The sequence below is a fragment of the Miniopterus schreibersii genome, assembly GCF_964146895.1.
Source record: "Miniopterus schreibersii genome assembly, chromosome: 1".
NCBI classification, from domain to species: domain Eukaryota; kingdom Metazoa; phylum Chordata; class Mammalia; order Chiroptera; family Miniopteridae; genus Miniopterus; species Miniopterus schreibersii.
The window spans coordinates 193514298-193536151 of NC_138101.1; the positions used below are offsets into that span (position 1 = coordinate 193514298).

The 21854-nt window shown below is 39.5% G+C and overlaps 2 protein-coding genes across 9 annotated transcripts in view; both read right to left on the reverse strand.

Annotated features, from left to right (window-relative positions):
- The window catches only part of TRIP11 (thyroid hormone receptor interactor 11), a 55771-nt gene extending 46665 nt beyond the window's left edge, over positions 1-9106 (reverse strand). The window contains exons 1-2 of one of the 3 annotated variants that reach the window (XM_081146583.1): positions 7875-9106; positions 3852-3910 (exon numbers count right to left, since the gene is read on the reverse strand). In XM_081146583.1, coding sequence (XP_081002709.1) covers positions 3852-3910; positions 7875-8013 — 198 coding nt within the window. In that variant the 5' untranslated portion in view covers positions 8014-9106. Of the gene's footprint in view, positions 1-3851; positions 3914-7874 lie in introns of all 3 variants that reach the window. The other 2 variants (XM_081146582.1, XM_081146584.1) reach the window with 2 other exon arrangements.
- A 2463-nt stretch (positions 9107-11569) lies between these two features.
- Positions 11570-21854, reverse strand: part of ATXN3 (ataxin 3) — a 30170-nt gene continuing 19885 nt past the window's right edge. For 4 of the 6 annotated variants that reach the window (XM_081146608.1, XM_081146605.1, XM_081146606.1 and 1 more), the window contains 2 exons: positions 19893-19993; positions 11570-15894 (listed from right to left, as the gene is read on the reverse strand). In XM_081146608.1, the coding sequence (XP_081002734.1) occupies positions 19893-19993 (101 nt within the window). In that variant the 3' untranslated portion in view covers positions 11570-15894. Of the gene's footprint in view, positions 15895-19892; positions 19994-21854 lie in introns of those variants that run through there. The other 2 variants (XM_081146610.1, XM_081146609.1) reach the window with 1 other exon arrangement.

Genomic DNA, 21854 nt, shown 5'->3' on the forward strand with positions numbered 1-21854 from the left:
CATAACTGAAGCAACAGGAAGTCAAAACCTCATCATGAAAGTCACTCTAGGCCTTTTCACATACAATACCTAAAGCTAGTTGTTTAACTCTCATAACTAGAGCTCAGAAACCTGCGATTTGGCTACTACCTAACTGGCCATCTCCCCTCATCTCCCTGGCCATGTGAGTCACTCAGGAAGGCTGAGAAGGCACACGAAGGACAGACTCTTTTCACGTGCTGACTTGAGACACACCAGGAGCGTATGGGCCATTTCCTATTATGTGGAATATGGAGCAGAGGGCTGGTCTGAAAGGAGACAATAAATACACACAAAGAGGAGAAGAGCAATGGGGAGAGAGACAGGTTCCCGAAGGCTTCCAGCTCTGGCTGCAGATCCTTCTCAAAGACGGGCTATAATTTCTGCCCTTGGAATCCATGAGCTACTCTTATCCTTAAATTACTCCATCCTGCTTCATCCTTATACCATCACGATCTCCTGGGACTAATTTTAGCTTGTGAATTTCTTTTCTCAGTAGTCCTAACTATCTAAAAGGATATGCAAGCCTTTTCTTCTTTTTTAGAGGTGTTCCAATAAACACAGAAAATTCACTTATTTTTTTAACAGAATAAAACTCATTCTATCTTGCAATTACCACTGGATACACTGAGCCCTTTTATAAGTCTAAGCATAATCATGGGATCATAATGATCTTGTGTTTTCTGTATCTTGAAACATTTTGCTATTTTATCATCCGAAGAATTATTTTATCATTATTCATCAATTATTCCTTACTATGCTAAAAAAGACTTAATAAGAAAATGAAAGACTGATGGAATCACATAAAAGAATGATGCAATAGTGAAATAACCAGTTTTCTGACTGCACTGTGCAAAGTATTGCATCATCTTTTAAAAAGATAAAAGCTATCTGGAGATATCTTGTAGGGTTTTGGTGGTTTTTTTTTTTTTGCTTTCATTGAACACAGTTGAAAATTCAAAAATTTCACTTTTCAACAAAGAGAACAGAGAAAAATATTAAACAATTATTACACAACCAAGATCAATGCAAAGATACAGAAAACAGCACTCTAGAGTCTAACTGTTAGAGTGAAACTGAGTGTAGAAGCAAAATCTCAGACCAGTCTTCAAATAACAATTTCCTAAGTAAATTTTCTCAAACTCAAGAATTGATAGGTGAGCAATACATGCCTAAGAAAAAAAAAGGAAATGGTGTTCTCATCAAATTAGTCATTCAATGAGAAAAGACTTTATCTCACAATATATATATTTTTTAAATCCTCACCTGAGGATAATTTTTTTCCATTGCTTTTCAGAGAGTGGAAGTGGGGAAAAGAGAGAGAGGAAGAGAGAGAAAGGGAGGGTGGGAGGGAGGGAAACATTGTTGTGAGAGAGACACATCCATTGGTTGTCTCCTGCATGGGGCCGGGGATCGAACCTGCAGCCGAGGTACATGCCCTTGGCAGGAATCAAACCCAGGACCCTTCAGTCCTTAGGCTGACACTCTAACAGGCTAGGGCTCACAATATTTTTTGACAAGGACCTGAGCCATGCCTACTGTGCTAAATGGATATGTGACAGTATTCTTCCATATGAACATTTGAACATTTACTTGATACAGTTCATACATGAACAAATGCTGAAGGCAAGTAATTTGGAGGAAACAGATAACATAAAAATGAAAAAAATTCAAAGGATTGATCATTTAAATTGGTATTTATAAATCTAAGAATAAAAATGCTTTGTAATTATGGATCAAAGATGACAACCCATTGTCTCTTCAACAAAATCATGAACCATTAGAGTTTTCAAAAGTATTGTATCTAATAATACAAGTAAAAATAAGAACCAGAAATAATGATAAGCTAGACTCTATTAGAAATGTAAGTGAATGCAGAATCAGGATTTACAAAATAAGATACATTCCAGTTCATGCATTAAGAGCTAATAAGCAGGAAATTGCATTCAAAGAACATTGCCTATTTTGAGTATATGTTTTTAAAACCAGAAGCATATAGAAATCTGGATTTGCTATATATAAGTTCTTATTAGAATGTCTAATAAAGTTTTTCACTATGACTTTATTCTTACTTCTGTAAATTACTTGTAAAATGATTTGATATTAAAAAAAATTAAAAGAGCCCATTGGATGCAGACGGTAAATGTGATAACTGTTTTTCTTGGCATAAAGGGTTACATTTGCTTAGGTTGGCTGCTGTTACTTGCAACGAAAGAACCCCAATTTATTCAGTCTCCTTCAAACATTAACATCTGTACACAAATCTAATTTCCTCTGGAAAACACACTGCCCTCTGTCTAAACTACAACTTTCTAAATAGAACTTTACATTGTAAGTTTCCTGACAGCTTCAATCATATCTTCGCTTTATTCTCTCACTGTTCAGTCACATAAGGGCTTAGGGTGTGAAATGCTTATGTGCTGACCTAAGGAAAGAATCATGTATAGTTAAAATCACCTTAGAAAATAAAGCCCTTGGGAAGTCCAATGGTGTGTTTTCCTCTAGTACTTGAGGAGCTCACATTACTTTGCATAAGCACCAAATGAAGAAGCTGGCTTTCATTTGGGGATGTGTTATACTAAAAATATATATTTCTAAACACTAGAATCATATTTGCCATGTAGCCCAATGATAACATTATGAAAGATTAAACCTGACATCAAAGAGGGATAGAAGGTTTCTATCTCCCTTCTCCAGCTCAATACAGAGCAGATGCTCATTAAGCTGGTTAACCCTATTTACTTTCCCCCCCCAAAATGTAAACTGGCGAATTTGCCTAAAGTGATACCACTGCACACAACTCTGCCATATAATTTTTCTGGGTGGGCCTGTACTAAAGATTTCTCTAGGGAATACAGGAACAATTTCCTATCTCAGCCTTACAAACAAAGATGCCATTAAGTTCACCTGTTACTAAAGCACCTATTTATTAGGTAATTGCAGCTAATGTCTCTTAAGTACCACCAAACTGCCATCTTCTCTTGAGGCAGACTACTACTGTAATTCCTCTTGAGAGGTCCCCCTATTTTCAAATTCCACAATCTCACATTGGTAATCTCGACCAGAACTCAAAAATGCTTGTTGTAAGTAAATACTTTTTTATATTTAAATTCAATTTTCTCTTTTTATGGGCTTAACAGATAGGAAAACATGCTTACCACAGTCCTCTAAGAATATCTTTTGCTGAAATATGATTAAGTGTTCCCTCACTGCTCTTATCCAAAGACTAAATTATTGAAATGTCTCATACTTTACAATAGATCTCACTTTAAATCCTTCCAAGTTCTTTGTGGCTTTCCTTTGAACCCTTTCCAAGTTTTCTTCATCCCTATTAAGTATGTACAATGTCCAGAGCTAGTCACCAAAAGACACTAATAATGAAAAAGATGATAAAATTAATTTGCTATTCTTATATTATTAACTTCCTGGTATTCAAATATCATACTTTTTTAATGTTAGGGAACTTAAAAGCTCTAGATTTAAAAGAATTTATACTTAAATGTGATACTGCAATTTAGCACACTGTCAGAACATAGTAAATCCTTGACAATGATAAATTGTTGGCACTATTATTTCTACATTTTGCAGTTTTCCTACTCCCAGCATATAGAAGCAGAGATGGGAATATTAAACAGCAAAGTGCAATAACATATATATATATATATTCTTCATCTAAAGGAAGATGGTAATGCTTTAAAAAACTTAAAGAGCAAGAGATAAAAAGTGGTAAGGAGTGCATTAAAAAGAGAGGACTGAAATAAAGCATGAATAACTTTCATGGCTTTGAAAAAGAAAAAAACCTAAGTTCAATAGTAGTCTTTAATTTTCCTTACCTCTGATCTTAAGATTGCATGAATGGCTTCAATTTCCTTTCTCCTAGAATTAGGTAATTCTGCTACAAAAGAAACAGCACATACTGAATATTTGATCAACACCATATAAATTGATAAACAGGCATTGTAAGGGAAATATATTGCACTGAGCTTTAAACAGAATGGTATGCTGATCCCAGAACACATTCAGAAGATAAATATCACTTGGTTTCATAACAACTTCCTACTGCCACAAATGTTCTTCATTGTCAGAGAAGTCATTCTTTTTGCCTATCTTACACCCTAGGATGTCTACCTTTATCCCTTGGAACTGTTCATTACAATTTGGAAAATCAAGTTTTACAAATTCAATCTCTCTGTTTAGATGAAATTTATGCAACTGGGGCTTAAGGTCTTATTTCTAATTTCTGCTCTCAGTACTCAAATAATTAATGACCTATAAACAAAGAATGAAAATACACTAAAATAACGCTTATTTCAAATAATATACACAATTTAAAGTAGGAATAGCTCAGTCTGATTTTGTACATTTCCATTTAAGAGAAGACTTAGAGGCCAGAGGTGGCAAAATGGCACCATTGATGCGGCCAGAAAATTATCATCCACAGTTAGGTTTTTCCTAAGTATACTCGTAATTTTCATTACTCACACCACTTTAATATTAGAAAAATAAGTTCTCTGAATTAGTTTAAATTAAAAGAAAATACAAGTGGCATCCCATAAAAGTGACAAACCCACTCTACTTGTTTTGAAAATCACCAGGTGCGGTTGCTTCTGTGGTGGTTTATACATCTTGCTTAAAACTCTGACAGGACTAATTGCTACTCAGAAGCAAAATTAAATCTAATTTGTTTAGGAAATGAATTATGGAAGCAGCAATCGTTTCAAAGAGGAATAAAAAATGGTTAATGCAAACCTCCTGCTCTCACCTCCCCCCAAAAATCCTGGCCTTTTTAAGAATAAAGGGGAGATGTTATACAGACCAAAAGACTCCTCCTCAACGAGGGAAAACAGAAACAACAGCTACCCTTTGTTAGTGCTCACTGCTTGCTAGGCACTGTGCTAGGCGCTTTACACTCATGGTTTCACTTAATCCTCCCAGCCTCATAACAGGTATGAGCATCCCTGTTTAACAGATAAGGAAACTCTGCCTGTTAGAGGGTAAGTACTTAATAATTAGTCAAAGATCCCACAATTTTTAATGCAAGGAAATAGAATTTCAACCCATGTCTGACTTAAAACCCCAAGCTCCTAACCTTGAATAAATCAGTACAGTGCCTGTTTGGTAGAACAGCAACTTTCTGATATTGTAAACATGGGTGATTTTCAAGCTGTACTACCAGTGCTATTCTTGGACTATTATCTTGTTCACTGCTGACACAGGACGCACACTCAATAAATACTTGTTGCATGAATAAATGAACTGTACTCTGACCCTATTTTTCAATGATTTACAAAACCAGTAATTAGGTGTTAAGCAAGTCCTATTTTCATACAAAGGAAAACAAAAGCATCAAGCAACTTTGAAGATTTTGAATCACTGAGTAAAATTTTCCTGAGCCTTTACTATGTACCAAGAAAGATGCCACATACTGGTAACATAAGGAAAAATAAAAAGTAGTCCCTACCCTGAGCATCAAGGAAAGAGATAAATTATAACTCAATATGCTAAGTGCTGTCAGGGAGAGATCCACAAAGTTCTGTTAGAACACACATCACCTGCCATCAATTCAACCTGCCATGGAGTGGTTTTACCAAGTAGCTGACATGCGAGCAGGATCATATAGGAAAAATTGTTTTCTAGGCAAAGGAGGACAGAGGAGGAAGTAGGAAAGGAAGAGCTTTCCATGCAGAGGCCTCAAGTAGATACGCAAAGTCCACGTGGCATAAGCTCACAAGCTCTGGGTGCAAGCATGCACGTGTATGGAATGCACATTTGTTTGGCAGTTGGAGGAAAAGGGGAGGGAACAAGAGGTAAGACTGGAAAAGGCAGGTTGAATCCAGATAGGATAGGTTTCTGGTCTCCCAACACTAAGAGGTTTGGATTTCATCCCGTAAGTAATAGGGTCAAGAGATTTTAAAGCACATTTGTTTTTAGAAGAGTAACTGACAACACAACCGAAAATGGAGTGGAGTAGGGAGAAGTGGATGACAGGATGGGAAAGAGAAACAGTGCATGGGAAAGATCATGGGGATATGAACCAAATAAACAGGAGTGATAAAGGAAAGGACAGATATAAGAAACACTCCTGGCACAGGATGATCTGGTAACCAACTGGAAGTAGGAGATGAAAGAGGCAAAGAAAAGATGACAAAGATTTCCATTTTAGGAGGCTAGGTAGATGGTGAAATCATTAAGACTGAGAATGTAGGAACATATCTCGTGGGAAGAAAAAAATGAATTCCACCTTAAGCCTGCAGGACATGCAGGTTGGGGGTATGCATACTTTCTGGTTTAGAGTCAAAGAAATTGCCAACTGTTTTCCCCAATGTAGGATACAAGGAGAGATTAGTCACTCTCCATGTTATATATGTTATCTGCTTCTGACTTACCTCTGAGTTCACATGACCCTTTCTTTCCAGAACACAGGAAGAATCCTTTTCACTCCCATTCCCAACCTGCCCCACCTGATGTGCCTCCTACCCAAGGGATACCTCAAGCAGTAAAATGGACTTGGGCAATTCACCAACCTTCCTCCCCTTTAAATAGACCCACAGAAATTCTAAATATAAATACTATCTTTTTATCAAACTAACTTTACTTCAGCCAAATAAACATGAATGCTCAGTTCAATCAGGACTTAAAAAGTTAAACCAGAATGTATAAAAAATAAAACTGTCAAAGGAACTGCTCTTATCCAAAAGTCCAGCTCGTTACTTCTCCGGAGGTAGACCCAGATTAAGACTGAAGAACTCTTTTGAGCCCTGGCCCAGTAGCTCAGTTGGCTAGAGCATCATCCCACTTTGTCAAGGTTTCGGGATGGATCTCTGGTCAGGGGACATAAAAGCAACCAACCAATGAATGCATAAATAAGTGAAACAACAAATTGATGCTTCTCTTCCTCTCTCTCTATCAAATCAATAAATAATAAAAGAAAATAAATTATAAAAAAAAGAACTCTTTTGATCTAAACACTACTTGCAGAAAGAAATACTAAAAAGTCAAAATAGTAATTAACTTAACCATTGATTACCATGCAACTCTGAGTCACTATTCATCAGTAAAACAAAAGAAGGACTTCAAAAATGAGTGAAGGCTGCTAAGGATACCCAAAGAATAGAGAATCTCCTTTGTTCTACTGGGGCAATGAGCAATTAGGCAGAAAAATACATTTTCAATGGGAACACTGTCACCGGAATACGCAAAAATAGAAAATAACGAATAGGAAAAACATAGCTATGCTTCACTCACAATACAGGGTGTCTCAAGAAAGAAAGTATACACACACTTTAACAGCTGAGAGCTCAATTCTGAAAAGGAAATGTATTTTAATAAACACTGCCTTCCTAATTATTCAAAGCGCGTGTGTACTTTTTTGGGGGGGACACCCTATATAGTCAAGTCAGACAAGGGTGAGCGATACGAAATACTTCGTGAGTTACTACAACTGTTACATAAATCGAAGGGGAATAGTGACTACGTGTCCTACACAAACCATTTGTTTTAACTGTCAGTGTAAAGGAAGAGATTCTAAATCAGTTCCGCCCCCCCGTTAAGGACGAAGTAAGCGGTGGGCGTGGATGAACCAAACAAAATAAACTCTCAACTTAGGAGCAGTTTCGCGCCGCTCGGAGCCAGCCCGAGGGTTTAAAGGGAGGAGAACCAGAACTCTTGCCCCGGGCGTCAGGGGTCTCTCCTCGGAGAAAACCGGTTGAGAAGGAGCAAAAGGAGGAAAGTACAGAAAAAGGGGGCGGAGTGACACTCCTCGGCGACCCGGCCACGTCTCTGACGGATGGGAGTGGGGACCAAACGGACGCTCCCTGGGTCCCAGAAAAGCCCTCCCCCGTCGCTCCGGCTGTTACCTTCCACTTCCTCCGTGCCCTCCATCAGCATATCCTTCGTAAAGTTTGAAATCTGGCCAGTGAGGGAAGCCAGGCTGCCCCCGACCTGACCCAGGGAATGGCCCAGGCCGGAGCCGAGGCCCCCCAACCAGGACGACATCGCTGCGGGTTAAGAGAACGACCGGGTCCGCTCCGGAAAAAAGCGTCCAGCGCCGTCAGACGATCCCGCTAAAGGTCTTCGAACGGCTGCCTTCGCTCCGAAATCTAAACACTCAGGATTCGACCGCACAATGAGGGGTTCCTAGGCAACGCCGGCTTCGGGGGCTCCCACCAACGTCCAGTTCTGCACAGAGGCCTGGCCTGGGGCTTTACCGGGGGCCCGCCTCCTGTAACACAGTCGCCCTCGCGGGGCCTCCGCTCATTCCCGCGACTTCCCACTGTCCAGTCGGGCCACTTCTTCCTCTGCTTTAGTGACTTCCCCCAGTCCCGTGGGCAACTCCTGCCAACTCGCCGCCGGCCGCCATGACACCCGCTCTCTACGCGGCAACGCACCATAGAGACGCGCCGCGGTGGCGTAGAAGGGCCCTGCGGAGCTGCCGGACGTGTCCTTGGCGCAAGGGAGCGTGGGATCGCGGAGGACCGCGTGCGGCCGGCCTAGGCTCCCGGCTGTCCCCTGGCTTTGGCCGCGGGACTCCCCGCGGGAACCCGGAGGGAGGGAGCGCTGCCCGCGGACGCTGGTTGTATTTCAGGCAGAGCCCACCCTTGCCGGGTGTGCTCCCGAAGCCGACGTGGCCCGGGAACCCCACACGGGGGAACCTGAGCGTTTTAATTCTGACACCCGCGAAGGCACTGGCGCGGGGAGACTCGGCGGGTCGCTGCGCCCGCAGGGAGCGGCCTTCACAGCTCGTCGCAGCCGCTGTCGCTGGTCAGACCGCCTCTCGGGCGGGGTCCGCAGGTGGGGCTGCCTGTGCATGGGACGTGGCCGGGCGCCCACTAGTTGGAGTCATGGCACCAGGCAATAGCTCTCCCTGAAACTGGGATTTTAGAAGAACACTTGCATCTCTTCCAGGGAGTGTGTACTAAACATTTGCCTGCGGGTTAGATGTGCCCCCGGGGGCTGACTGCCTGGATCTTTCACCTGTTAGCTTGTAAGCTACTTAACCTCTCTCTGCATCAGTTTATTTGTAAAATGACCTCCCTTATGTATTCAATAGCATTTCAGTTCATTTCCTTAGGTTGGCTAGGAATACAATCATTTCAACAAATGATTTGGCACCATCCTTTCCAATGTTTACACACATTATTGCCTGTAATAACATTTGACAGTAATGAAGATTCACTGGAAAGTAATTGGAGTGGCGATAGCAGCTTTGGGAAGGCTGGCCTCGAAACAGAGGCTGAAGGCCAAGTGAACAGCTAAGAGATTACTGCACTTGCCCCTACCGGATAGGATGATGTCCTGGGCTGGAAGTGGCTGAGTACAAAAAAGGTGTAACTGGGAGATCCAGATGTTAATCACTTATAGTTGATGATGTGGGTTAACAACCAAATATGATACTAAGGTTTCAAATCTGAACTATAGTCGTAGGTATGGTGATGAAAATAATTGCATAGAATTAACAAAAAAACAAAATGGACGAGTGGGTAGTGGGAGTTGACAAATTCTAATCTGAGATAGGTTAAACAGTATCTTTAGTGTTAAACATTCAGCCAATTTTATGAGTTATTTAAGGTGGACACTGGCATGCTCTTTGGTAGCTGTAGTTAATGAGCCTTTAAATTTTTAAAAAATATATGTATTGTTTTCAGAGAGAGGAAGGGAGAGGGAAAGATAGAAACATCAATGATGAGTCATTGATTGGCTGCCTCCTGCAGTTCCCCGACTGGGGATAGGGCCGGAAATCTGGGCACGTACCCTTACCCATAATTGAACTGTGACCTCCCAGTTCATAGGTTGACGCCCAAGCACTGGGCCAGGCCAGCTGGGCTAATGAGCCTTTTAAATGTTGTTGTTTTTTTCCCAAATGAAGGCTTGGGAATATTCTAGAAAGTGGAACCAGAGTGCTTGGTGTAATAAAATATAAATACAATCCATACTTACCTGTTTATGAAACCTTACACGGTAAGATTTTGCTACATCCCAATTTCATCTCTTGTTCACTACCTGCTAGTTTCTTCAGCCTTCTCTCTGTTCGTCAGAAACAAGCCACCACCCTTCACCTCAGAGCCATCATGCTTGCTGTCTCCTCAGGCAGGTGTGGTGGCACCACATCGCATGGCTCTCATCATTTTCAGGTGTCTGTCTGAACGTCACCTCTACAGAGGCCTTTCTTGAACCCATTCTGTAGCAGCCCTCCCTCCAGATCACGTTGTCACATCATCCTGTTTGTCTTCCTGTCTCACAGAACAAGCATAGTTCTTAACACGTTATGAAGTCAAGATCATTAAATGTTCTCACTACCGAACAGCCAACTAGACTACAAGCCCATGAGAGCAGACTATTTTATTCATGGCTGTTTCTGAGCTTCCAGAACCATACTTGCACAGTCAAGTGCTCAAGTGTTTTGAATGAATGACAGAAATTGCTTCTCTCTAGCAGACCATGAGACAAAGGTGGCTGGGGTTCCAGACAGAGAAAACTGGAACAATCTTGGGAGAGGAGGTCACAGCAAAGAGTGGTAGCCCCCCTGAAAGAGAATCCTTATAATAGGGGATGGCAAATGAACTGTAGGAGAAGGGATCTCAAAAGGTGCAAAGGAAAGGAGGCAGGGAATATTACAGAATGCCTGCAGGTGGGAAAGGGCCAGTTTATCTGAAGCTCTGTAAGGTGGCCGGCTGGGACTACAGTGGAAAAAGGGGAAATGTCAAAAGGACAGGCTGAAGAGGTCAACTGGACCCATGAATTTTGAACATTTGGTGACACCCATACAAAATGGTTAAAAGGATCCTAAAACATGCAAGTCTTCAGGATAAGGACAACCCCAAAATTCCCTTTTATAAAAGATGTTTTTAGAAAACATAAAATAGGACTTCAAATCAACTTATATTTCACAAAGGCCACAGATGAGTGCTAGAGATCATTTGGTGGCATCCAAATTCAATGAATTGGCCCTTCTAAGCACCAAGCTATTAAGTTAAAAAGATCATATAATCAATCTAAAAATTTTGTTTCAAAGTTTGTGCCGAACCCTAATTAAGCCTAAAATGGATATACAACCCTCATTATAAAATTTGAGGATTCTATAATCCTGTCAGTCCAGGTGGAGTCCAATTATTAGTTCGACTCTGATGTCCAGAGTTGGATAAAATAAGGAAAAACCAGCACTCTTAAAAATTGTTACTAATGTAGTTTGGCCCTCAGGGTTAAAAAACTGAGCCAACATTCTAAACAATTTCAAATAAAAATGTGGGATTCTTAGCTTCTTAGAAAAGATGAGAGGCTCCAGTAATACTGGGCCCTTTGGCAGCAGTTAGCTAGAACAGAGTTATCAGTGGGCTCCCCGGGCCTGCTTTTACTCTGCAGTCCATAAAATGGCTTCTCCAACTTCACTCTGCATGGCAATCCCTGTTAAAAACACAGGTTCTCAGTAGGTCGGAGTGTGGCCTGAAACTCTGCATTTACAAAGTCCTTAGGTGGTGCAGATGCTGCTGGTCTTCCAACCAAACTTTGAATGGCAAGGCTATGAATTAACAATAAATACAAATAAAAACAAAAATAAAAAAGCAAACATTACCTTTATTTAATAATCTTTGATATTTAAAATACAACTTATAGAACATCCACATTAACAATAGAATCCTCAGTGTTCAACAGTGATTTGGAAGCCCAGCTTTGCTAAGGACCAGACAGGAAGGCCTGTGTGTGTAACAACAGCAAAAGAACTCAGAGGGGTGGACACAGAAGGGCTGCAGAGTCCAGTCCTGAGCAAATGGCACCGTCACAGTGCAGTTGTATCATGGCCAAAACACAATGCTTTTTATTTCAGATGTTTTTTTGTACTTGAATTTCAAATAGTTTCTTTATATAGAAGAGTGACCTTTAAAAAGTTATTCTTAGTAATCCAGTGTTATAGAAATTAGATAACCACATTCAAATGTACATTTTCCTCTTTAAAAAAAAAAGCACTAAAAACATTCCCAGAAACATTCACCTCTGAACTATGCAAGAGAAAACTGAAGTGCCTCCTCAACACATTTCACTATTGCTCCCCACTGCCTATGAGTCCATAGTAGTATTGATATATTATTAATGTAGCATGCCAATTACTGTGAATTTACAAGTGATGTTGCTAGTATTAATTCTTAAAATGCCAGATCATTTTGGAAAAAATGAAAACAGCAAAGGTTTTCTTCAAATTAAAAAAAAAATCAAAATTCAAGAATTAACCAACCATGCAATAATCTTTTCATTCATGAAAGCAGAATGGAACAAAAATATTTTTATGTATAAGACTAAAAAATACAAGAGTTTACTTCTTTAGCAAAAGATGCTGGTTATAAAGGGACCAGGAATGAAGGAAAGCTTTTATTTTAAAATATTAGCCTGGCAAGTGTGGCTCAGTTGGTTGAGCATCACCCTGTGAACTGAAAGGTCGCCAGTTTGATTCCCAGTCGGGGCATGTGCCTGGGATTCGGGTTTGACTCCCATTCAGGGAACATACAGAGGGCAACCGATCGATGTTTCTCTCTCTCTCGCTCTCACTTCCTCTCTATAAGCATGTCCTTGGGTAAGGATTAAAAAAAAAAAGATCTACACTGCCGAGATTAGTTGATCCAATCTGGTTTTTCTTAATTAAGATCACATACATAACATCTTTGTACTTGTGAGGGCCCAGAGGTAACAATTTACTTTGGAAGTAATGGTCATAGGCCTCTCTAATTGTAGGTCACATTTTTAATAGGAAGTCATCCATATTAATTATTGAATCTTAAGAACTTAAAACATCAACATTTTTCAACCGAAGATATTTCAATTATAATTTATATACTGAATCAATTCTTTTTTGAATTTGCACCGGTCCAATGGGCCAATTATAAGACATTTAGTAAATTTTGGCAGTAGCATGATACTATTAAATACAATATCAAACATGCACACATTAAAAATGTGATTCAGGCTTTGATTGAAATAAAATTTACTTTATTGAACTTAATATTAAATGAAACAATGTAGACTATTGGTAGTTTTGCCTATAATGAGTCTTAACTAGTTTTAAGGTTTTTTCCTCATTAACTTTGGCATGAATAAAGTCTTAATTAAGAAAAATCAAGTTAAAAGAAAAAAGCACCTCAAATATTCTGTGAATTGTAAATTATTTGGCCAAGATCTTAGAGCTAAAATATAGCTTAACTACAGCAACCGCTTCAAACAATTTACAGTACTGAAATATCTGTAAGTTAATTACTGTAAAAATGTATATTGATGGTTTTAGATCCAGAGGTTAGTCTGAATTTTAAAACATAAATAAATATTTATTAAATCCATGACATCTCAAAATATAAAAGTGGCATTTCCAAAGCTTGTTTTAAACTTTACTTATAACACTAGTATTGCCACTGTATGTATTTTATCCTGGTAGTACAAATTATACATTAGAAAAATGATACCAATAGTTTAAATATTAAACATTAAGGTGTTCCCAATTGGTAAAACAGAATGGAAATCTTAATATAAACTTGTTAGCAGGACAGTTGTGAATTTTATTGTTCCTTTCTTGCAGGTAGTTTATAGTAAACAGCAGTTCCTGATATGTGATCTATAGCTTTTTGTAACTTTTAAATTTTCTGATACTGTGGTTATGAGCTTTGGCATCTTTTTATACTGCCCAATGAATGGAATTTAAATGTTCAATTAAACTTAAGCCAATCCAAACAAGATGGCAGCTTACTAGTGATTCTGGATCTGCCTGCCAAATATAACAATGTCACAACAAACTACACACATTCAAATGTATCCAGTGTGTGCTCAGCTTTGCTTTTTAAAAATCCCTAACAAATGAAGGACAACACACCATATTTCCCTAAAGACTTTAACAAGGGTGGTTAATATAAGAACTTTATAAACTTTAGGTTAAAACTTATGCATATTCGTCCTCTCATTTTTATATCAGGCAGCTAATCAAGTGTATGAAGTTTTATGTAAATTTTCAATGGGAAAAAGTAAAGGCCAAGTATTTTGATTTGTAAGTCTTGAGAGAGTAGTACTAACTCTAACATCACTTACAGTTCTAAAGTTTTACAATTCTTCTGAAACATTTTCAATTGTCAAAAGAAAACTAGATTTTAAAGTACAACTGTTTAATTTTTTAAGGGAAACTTCAGAAGACTTCATTTGGCACAAAATAGTAACTAAAAAAAAATCTGTCTCTTTCCAAGAAAAAGCTATATCATAATCATAAATAAAAAGCATTTTCTCATCTCTTTTCACTTAGCAATAAATCCTAGATCAAAAAAATTTCCCTGATAATGTGTGCAGCCACACGACAGTATGGCAGTATACCATACTTTAATTTTCTAAGTCGTCGGCTGAAATGTCTTCTTAATTTTAGCTTATGAACAATTCAACATTCAAAAGGGCTTTAAAAGGGGGATGGAAAATGAGGGATGTAGAGTAGGTGACAGGATCTAAAACATCCACTTCAATGAGACATGGTTAATTTTCACCTAAAATACCATTGTATTGACCTAGCAAGACACACTGGGCATCCCAATTAAAGAATGTTTATCAAAACTAAAGACTTTCTTATTTACATACCCATTCAGTACTGTGTGACTTCTATAACTTTTAAGCTATTTTCAACATGATGCAAGTGTTAAATCACAGTGTAAATTTAAATACATTTTGTTAGTAAATTATTTTCATGTTCCAGATCCCTGGCAAGCTATACCTATTAGATGTACAGCAGAAGCCGACATCCACATTCCATGGCTCAGCTGTAAATAGAACAGAGAGCTCCATCACAAGGGAAAAAATAAAATGAATCTGCTATTAAAATTGATGGCCAAATTCTGTCTATCACACATTCATGGTGGGTATTAGATGTTGTCTTACAACAGAAGGAAACCTGCTTGGATACTGGGCTTCTGCTTTTCTCAGCTGGAGAAGAGGAAGTAAAAGGTGCTGGATAGAGGGTCACGGCAAAGCTGCACAGTTCTGACAACTGAGATGATGTTCAGGAAGCATCTGGGAAAGGATGTGCTCACACATTTTAGAAATGCTCATTTATTCTTACATACTTGTGCAGAGCCGACTTCAGAGTTTAGGAATGCACCAGAATCATGAAATAATGATCCCATCTTGGAGGACTTCAAAAGAGAAACCTCAAGGAAGATTACCACCTTTTAAGAGTTGTAGAAAAATAAAAACCAGGTAGCAGATAAATTGCGATCAGACAATAACATGAGAAAACACCCAAGTGCACAATACACAGGGGAAGGGAGGACACTTATCCTTCTGGAAATATTACTGGAACCATTATCAACACAGAGAAGAGACACTGTCCAAAAAAGTTAATTTAGTTAATCAGACATAGAAGCAACTATTAGGTAATGAAAGTGAGCCAAGCTACCTACACAGAGGGAGGAAAAGAAAACAAAATATATGGGGACAGTTCTGTGGCAAGAGCTTATTAGTTGGTCTGCAAAAAGACTCAAAAAAAATGCCCTAATTTTAGACAAGTTAGATATTGCACTCAAAAATGAAAAAACATTGAGAAAACTAGTATAAATTTCTCTACCTGCTGGACGCTTTGGCTAGTATTTGAAGGTTCGTTATTTAGTCCTACCACTGATGCATTTTTCTACCTTCTTTTTGTTTGCAAACCACCTAAAAGTCTCATTTCCTCTGCTGAACACTGTTCTCTTTGACACGCTACCAAAATGGACCCTATGCTTTAACCACACAGGACAATGTTGGAAAGTATGAATATTTTAGACATTTGTAAAAGGTATTATTTTTTTTCTTCTGTTATGAAATTATTTCTAACAGTTTCTAAAGACATGGTCACTGCTGCCTGAAGCATGTCTTCTTCACTCAGACCACCTGTTGGGAAAGAAAATACACATATTTCTTAGAAACTTCTGGAAAATTATCAGTCATCAAAAGGTAAACTCTTAGAAAATGCATTTCTTTTTTACTACTAGTTTCCTTTTAGATTTTTAAAATTTACATACTGTAAAATTCACTCTTCTACAGTTTTATAAGTTTTGACAAATGCATAGAGTTGAGTAACCGCCATTGCACCCAGGTACAGAACTGTTCCACTGCCGCCCCAAATTCTCTTGTGCTAATCTCTTGTGCCCGTTTGCGGCCAATCCCCACCCCCTAATCCTAGACAACCACAGCTACATTCTCTGCCCTGGTTTGCCCTTCCGTGCATGTCCACATAAATGGGATGGTACAGTAAGTGCGGGGCCTTCTGAGTATGGCTTCTTCCCCTGGCAAAATGCACTATGCTAACTGAAAGATTTAACTTTGTTGTGTATATCACAGTTCATTACTTTAAAAAAAATCTGTTTTAAAATATTTATTTATAGAAGTTCAAAGACAGTTCAGATAAGACCTGGGTACACCTCGGCTCAATTTCACCCAATCTTACGGAAGTATAGCTCCACCCAAAACCTGGATATTGACACTGGTACAATGTTGTGTGTAGTTCTATGGTATTTTATCATATGTGCAGGCCTGTGTAACCACCACCAAGAACTGTTATAGCACCACGAAGATCTGCCTCCTGCCATCCCTTTATATTCATACCTACTTCTCTCCCCGTTACCTTCCCTAACTGCAGGCAACCACTAAGCTGTTCGCCATCTCTCCGAATGTCATTTTTAGAATGTTACACGAACAGACATACAGTATAAGCCCTTTTGAGGCATTTTTTTTTTTGCGCTCAGCATAATGCCCTTGAGAGGCATCCAAGTTGTTGCATGCATCAACAATTGGTTTCTTTTTAATCCTGAGTATTATTCCATAGTGTGTATATAGTGTATGGACTAGTTTATGTAACCATTCACCTCCTGTAGGACATTTTGGTTGTTTCCAGTTTTGGGTTATGACAAATAAAGCTGCTATGAATATTCGTGCATAGGTTTTTACATGGACAGAAATTTCCATTTCTCTGGAATAAATGCTTAGGAGTGTAACTGCTGGGTTGTAAGAAGCTGCCCAGGTATTTTCCCAAGTGCCTGTACCAGTTCAAATTAAATGGAGAAACCTGACCTCCCTTTACATCCTTTTACTCTCCTGTTTATAACTGCCTTAAATATTCTCTGTACACACACTAAAAACCAAATCAATGTTATAATTCTTGCTTTAATCGTCAAACATAATTTAGAAAACTCAAAAGGAATATCTATCATATTTACCCATATTTTATTCTTTCTATTGTTTTTTCCTTCCCGCTGTTCCAAGATTACTTCTTGTATCATTTCTGTTCAGAGAACTTCCTTTAGCCAGTATTTTAGGGTGGGTCTGCTATGACAAATTCTCTAATTTCCCCCTTCATTCCTGAAGGAAATTTTCACTGGATACAGAAATCTGGGTTGAGATTTTCTTTTCTTTTCTTTCAGCACTTGAAAAAGATGCCATTTCCTTCTGACCTCCAAGATTTCAGGTAAGAAATCTGCTGTAATGCAAATTGCTGTAGGTTATTTTCAGCTGGTTTCAAGATTTTTTTATCTTCTGTTTTCAGAGATTAGACTAAGTATGGATTTCTCTGGGCTTATCCTGTTTAAGGTCCTCTGATATTCTTGAATCTGTAGGTTTATATCTTTTGCCAAATTTGGAGAATTTTCAGCCATTATTTCTTCAAATACCTTTTCAGCCCCACCCTCTTTCCCATCTCCTTCCTGGATTCTCACGGCACAAATGTTAGGTCTTTCATTATAGTCCCAAGGTCTCAAAGGCTGTTCATTTTCCCCAGCCTAACTCTCCCTGTTGATCAGCATGGGTAATTTCTCTTGTTCTGTTTTCAAGATCACTGACTCTTTCCTTCCATTCATCTGCTGGGCCATCCACTGAGTTTTAAAATGTTAGTTGTTATTTTTCAGTTCTAAAAGTTCCATTTGGTTCTTTGTAGCTTCTATTTATTCCCTTTCTATTTTTCCTGTTTCAAGCATATCCGTAATTGCTCATTATAGCATTTTTATGATGGCTGCTTTAAAACCGTCAGAAAATTCCAATGTCGGTCACCTCGGCAAAGGTGTTTAACTGTCTCATTATTCAAGTTGAACTTTCCATGGCTCTTGGTATGACACTGATTTTGGATCGACTCCTAGACATCTGGACAGTAGAAGACTGAATTTTATTTAAATCTCCTCTTTTAGCAGGCCTCCTGACACAGCACCAGTGGGGGAAGAGGGTGCTACCTTACTGCCCCAGACAGGCAGGGTGTGTGTGATCACAGCTGCTGAACACATGTGGGAGTTCTGGCTGCCACTGTCCTCCACTGAAATCCACCTGCCTGGGAGGGGAGGAATGCCTTGTCACTGTCTCTCACCAACACTGTGGGGGTGGCCTTGTTACTGCCTCGGTGACAGTCCTGAATCTCCACTAAGCCTGACTCCACCCAGGCAGGAAGCCAGAGGGACACCTCTTTATTGCTGATGCAAGTCCAGGCTCCCTGTGACCATGGCCCCCGCGGCAAAGGGGCCTGTTTTCTCCTGGAGGAAGTAAAACTTCCAGCTCCCCACCTGGCTTTCTTGGACATCACCTTGGCCTGGGGGCGGGGAGGTGTGCCCCATACTGCAGGTGGGGATACAGTCTAGGCTCCCACTTGGCCTCCGCTGGTGGGTGTGGTGGTGGCAGGGCCAGTTTTTATTTGCCTGGTTATTTGGCTGTACCAGAAAAAGTTTCTGTCTTGCTAGGTGCTCCCTTTTGGTTACACAGAGCAGGCTTTCCTTGGTGCTTTTTTCTTGGTTTGCACCTGCGGCTTCTCTAGCACAACGTCCATAACAGATGAGGCAAAAAAGAAGCCCAGGCCACTCACCACTGTCACTCCTCTGCTCCTGAGCTTCCTAGCCCGCCTGTCTTCTCCCTACCGTTCAGATTCTTACATTTATTAGCTATACTTAGCAGGAGTAGAAGTAAGTACCAGGTCATTCCTTTTTATTGCTAACAGTCCACAGACTGTGCATCCATTTACCAGCTGAAGGACAAGGTTTAGGCAATTTCCAGTTTGAGGCAATTATGAATAAAGCTGCTCTAAGGACTCACATGCACATTTTTCTGGGAACCTATTTCCTTTATCTCGGTTATACACCTAGGAGCGGGACCATGGATAACGTGGCTCAGTTTGCTTCAAGTGTGTAAGGAAATACTAACCTGTTTTCCAAGGTGCTGTGCCATTGTACACATCTACTAACAGTGTATGGGTCCCAGCTGCTCTGATCCTTGTCAGCCTTTGGCACTGTCCATTTTCTTTATTAAACCATTCTCACAGGTGTGTGATGGTAGCTCACTGTGGTCTCAATCTGCATTTCCCTAATGATGAGTGACGTTGGGCATATTTTCATGTGCTTGTCACCCATATATTTTATTTGGTGAAGTCCATTTTTTGAGCTGTTTTCTTATCTCGGTTTTGAGAGTTCTTTACACATTCTGCTTGGAAGTCCTGTCATCCAGTTCTCACTCAACTTCTATTCCCAGTAACTGGTGAAAGTGTAAGACTTATTAAACCAAGGCCTGACATATAACTCTAGACTTCCTGTTGTTTTTTAGACTACACCCAGGAGGTTTTAGTTTTCCAGGGGGAAGATGTATTTATTTTCCACCTATTAATATTCATTACCTCTGAGGAACTTGCATAGAATGTACTCATTACTGTGAAGCTGCAAGTATCATTTATGATTTTAAAGCAAACCATTCCTTGAGTGCTCTAGTCCTCCTGCTCCTTAATCCAGGGAAATTTAGATTATAGGTTCATTCAAAATTTCAATACAATTAAAGAGAGAAGAAAACAGCCTATAAAGCCAAAATCACACAGAGCCCGTGTGTCACAGTGTGCAGGTAATGAGTGTGATACACGGTCAGAGGTGTACCTAGATCACTGCCAAGTGCTTCTGAATTTGGGGTCGGTGTTTCACACGGCGGTGAAAGCTGTCCTGGTGGATCCTGCTGTTGTTGATGCTGCTGCTGCTGCCTGAAACATGCAAAAGAGAATACACATTAAAAAAACAAAACCTAAGAATATGCCATGAGAAACACTATTCACATGGAAAATAAATGGTTCCACAAAACAAAAGTCACTGGCATGAACCTCAGAAGAATGCAAGAGCATCAGTCTGATACTTGTTAAAGTATCACAGTGCAATCCTAGGCAACCTAGATGTAAAATTTGAATTAGAGAAATTAGTAGGCAGGTATTTTTACCACAAAATAACACATCATACAAAAAGATTCACTGGCAGCTATTTTTATGCAAGTGTGTTGGTTACAGATCCTTAATGTTGTGGGAGGTCACTGAAAATAAGCACCTTCAAGAAAAATAAAGCATGTCCAATTAACATGCAAGTTAACATGATCTCTCTAGCTGGATCCTTCCTGTCATTCAGATCAGAGCTTAAATACCTCCTTCGAGGTACCTTTCCTGCCCACCCTCCTAAAGTCGCCACCTGGCATTCTCACTATCTCATTACTTCATTTTCATTTTCAGCATACACTTATCACCATCTGGAATCTTCTGTCTTCTTCTTTAGAGTATAAGCTAACAAGAGTACACACCTTGTTGTCCCCCAGTGCATAAAACTGTGCCAGGCACAAAGTAGGCATTCACCAAAAACTTGATGAATGTAAGAAATGAAAACTATTTAACATACCTTATCAAGTTTGGTAATATCTATTGCATCAAAATAAGTTCTCCCTGAATTTTTTTAAGCAGGAAAAACAATGTCATAAAACATTTAAACATGATGGTTATGATGTAATATGTAGGTCCTTATACTTGGAAAATATACACCAAAGTGCTGAGACACAATGAGAAATCATGTCTGTAATTTATTCTCAAATGGTTTAGAAATGTCAACAACTGGGAAATCTGAATGACAGGGATAGGAGCTCTGTGAACTATTTCTGCTTTTATGTATATTTCAAATGATTTTGTATATACATATATATGCTAAAATTTAAAAAACTTAAAAACGACAACAATCTGAGAAGCCATAGCTTTCAAAAAATGCATAGGATTTTTAAAGGAACCAGAATTTTTAAATTACCAATAACACTATTAATAGCATAATTTTTCTAGGGTCCCCCTTAATCTTGTGTTTCAAATATGAGCAACAAAGAAAATTCAACCAGTGGGGAATCGCCCTTTCCCCCTGTTGGTCTTTGAGCCAGCATACTGACATTTGCACACGTTTAAGAGACTCTGGTGTGCATGGCTAATGATGGATCGTGGGCCATGTACTCCCACTAGCACACTCCATACTCCATTCTGGAACATGGCACAAGAAAGACAGGCTGTGATATCTGGCACATCAGATATCTCTGCATGCCCTCTTCCTCCTACACTCAAGAAAACAGGTAATAATGCCAGGGAGTGATAGGTGAGGCAGTGACTTCAGAGGCGTAACTTCTATTCTACTTTAAATTCATGAAAAGTGAGAAGTAAATGAACTGCCAACCTTGAAACACTTCTGACACCTTTAATACGTGATAACACTGTAAGACAGAATGTACTCGAATAGCACGCATTATCCATTCCCACTGTGCCTTCTAATGTGCCTTCTGTCTCAGAGTCTGGAAAGCTAAAAACGACATGTCTTAAATTGCTTTAGACCTGGAAACCAATGAAGCACTCGCAGGAGCTTCAAAAGGCAGGGATGAGAAATGAGGCACAGCCATCTTCCTGCTGCTTTGGCTGTTCTCTGCTAGCAAGTCAAGTCATGAAGGTGGCAGGCCCAGAATTCTGCAGTGGGGGCCAGATTTCATGTTCCCAGGTCTTCATGTCTAGGCAACCGTGGGGACAGTTTCCTGATGTCTAAGCAACAGTGGTGGCAGTT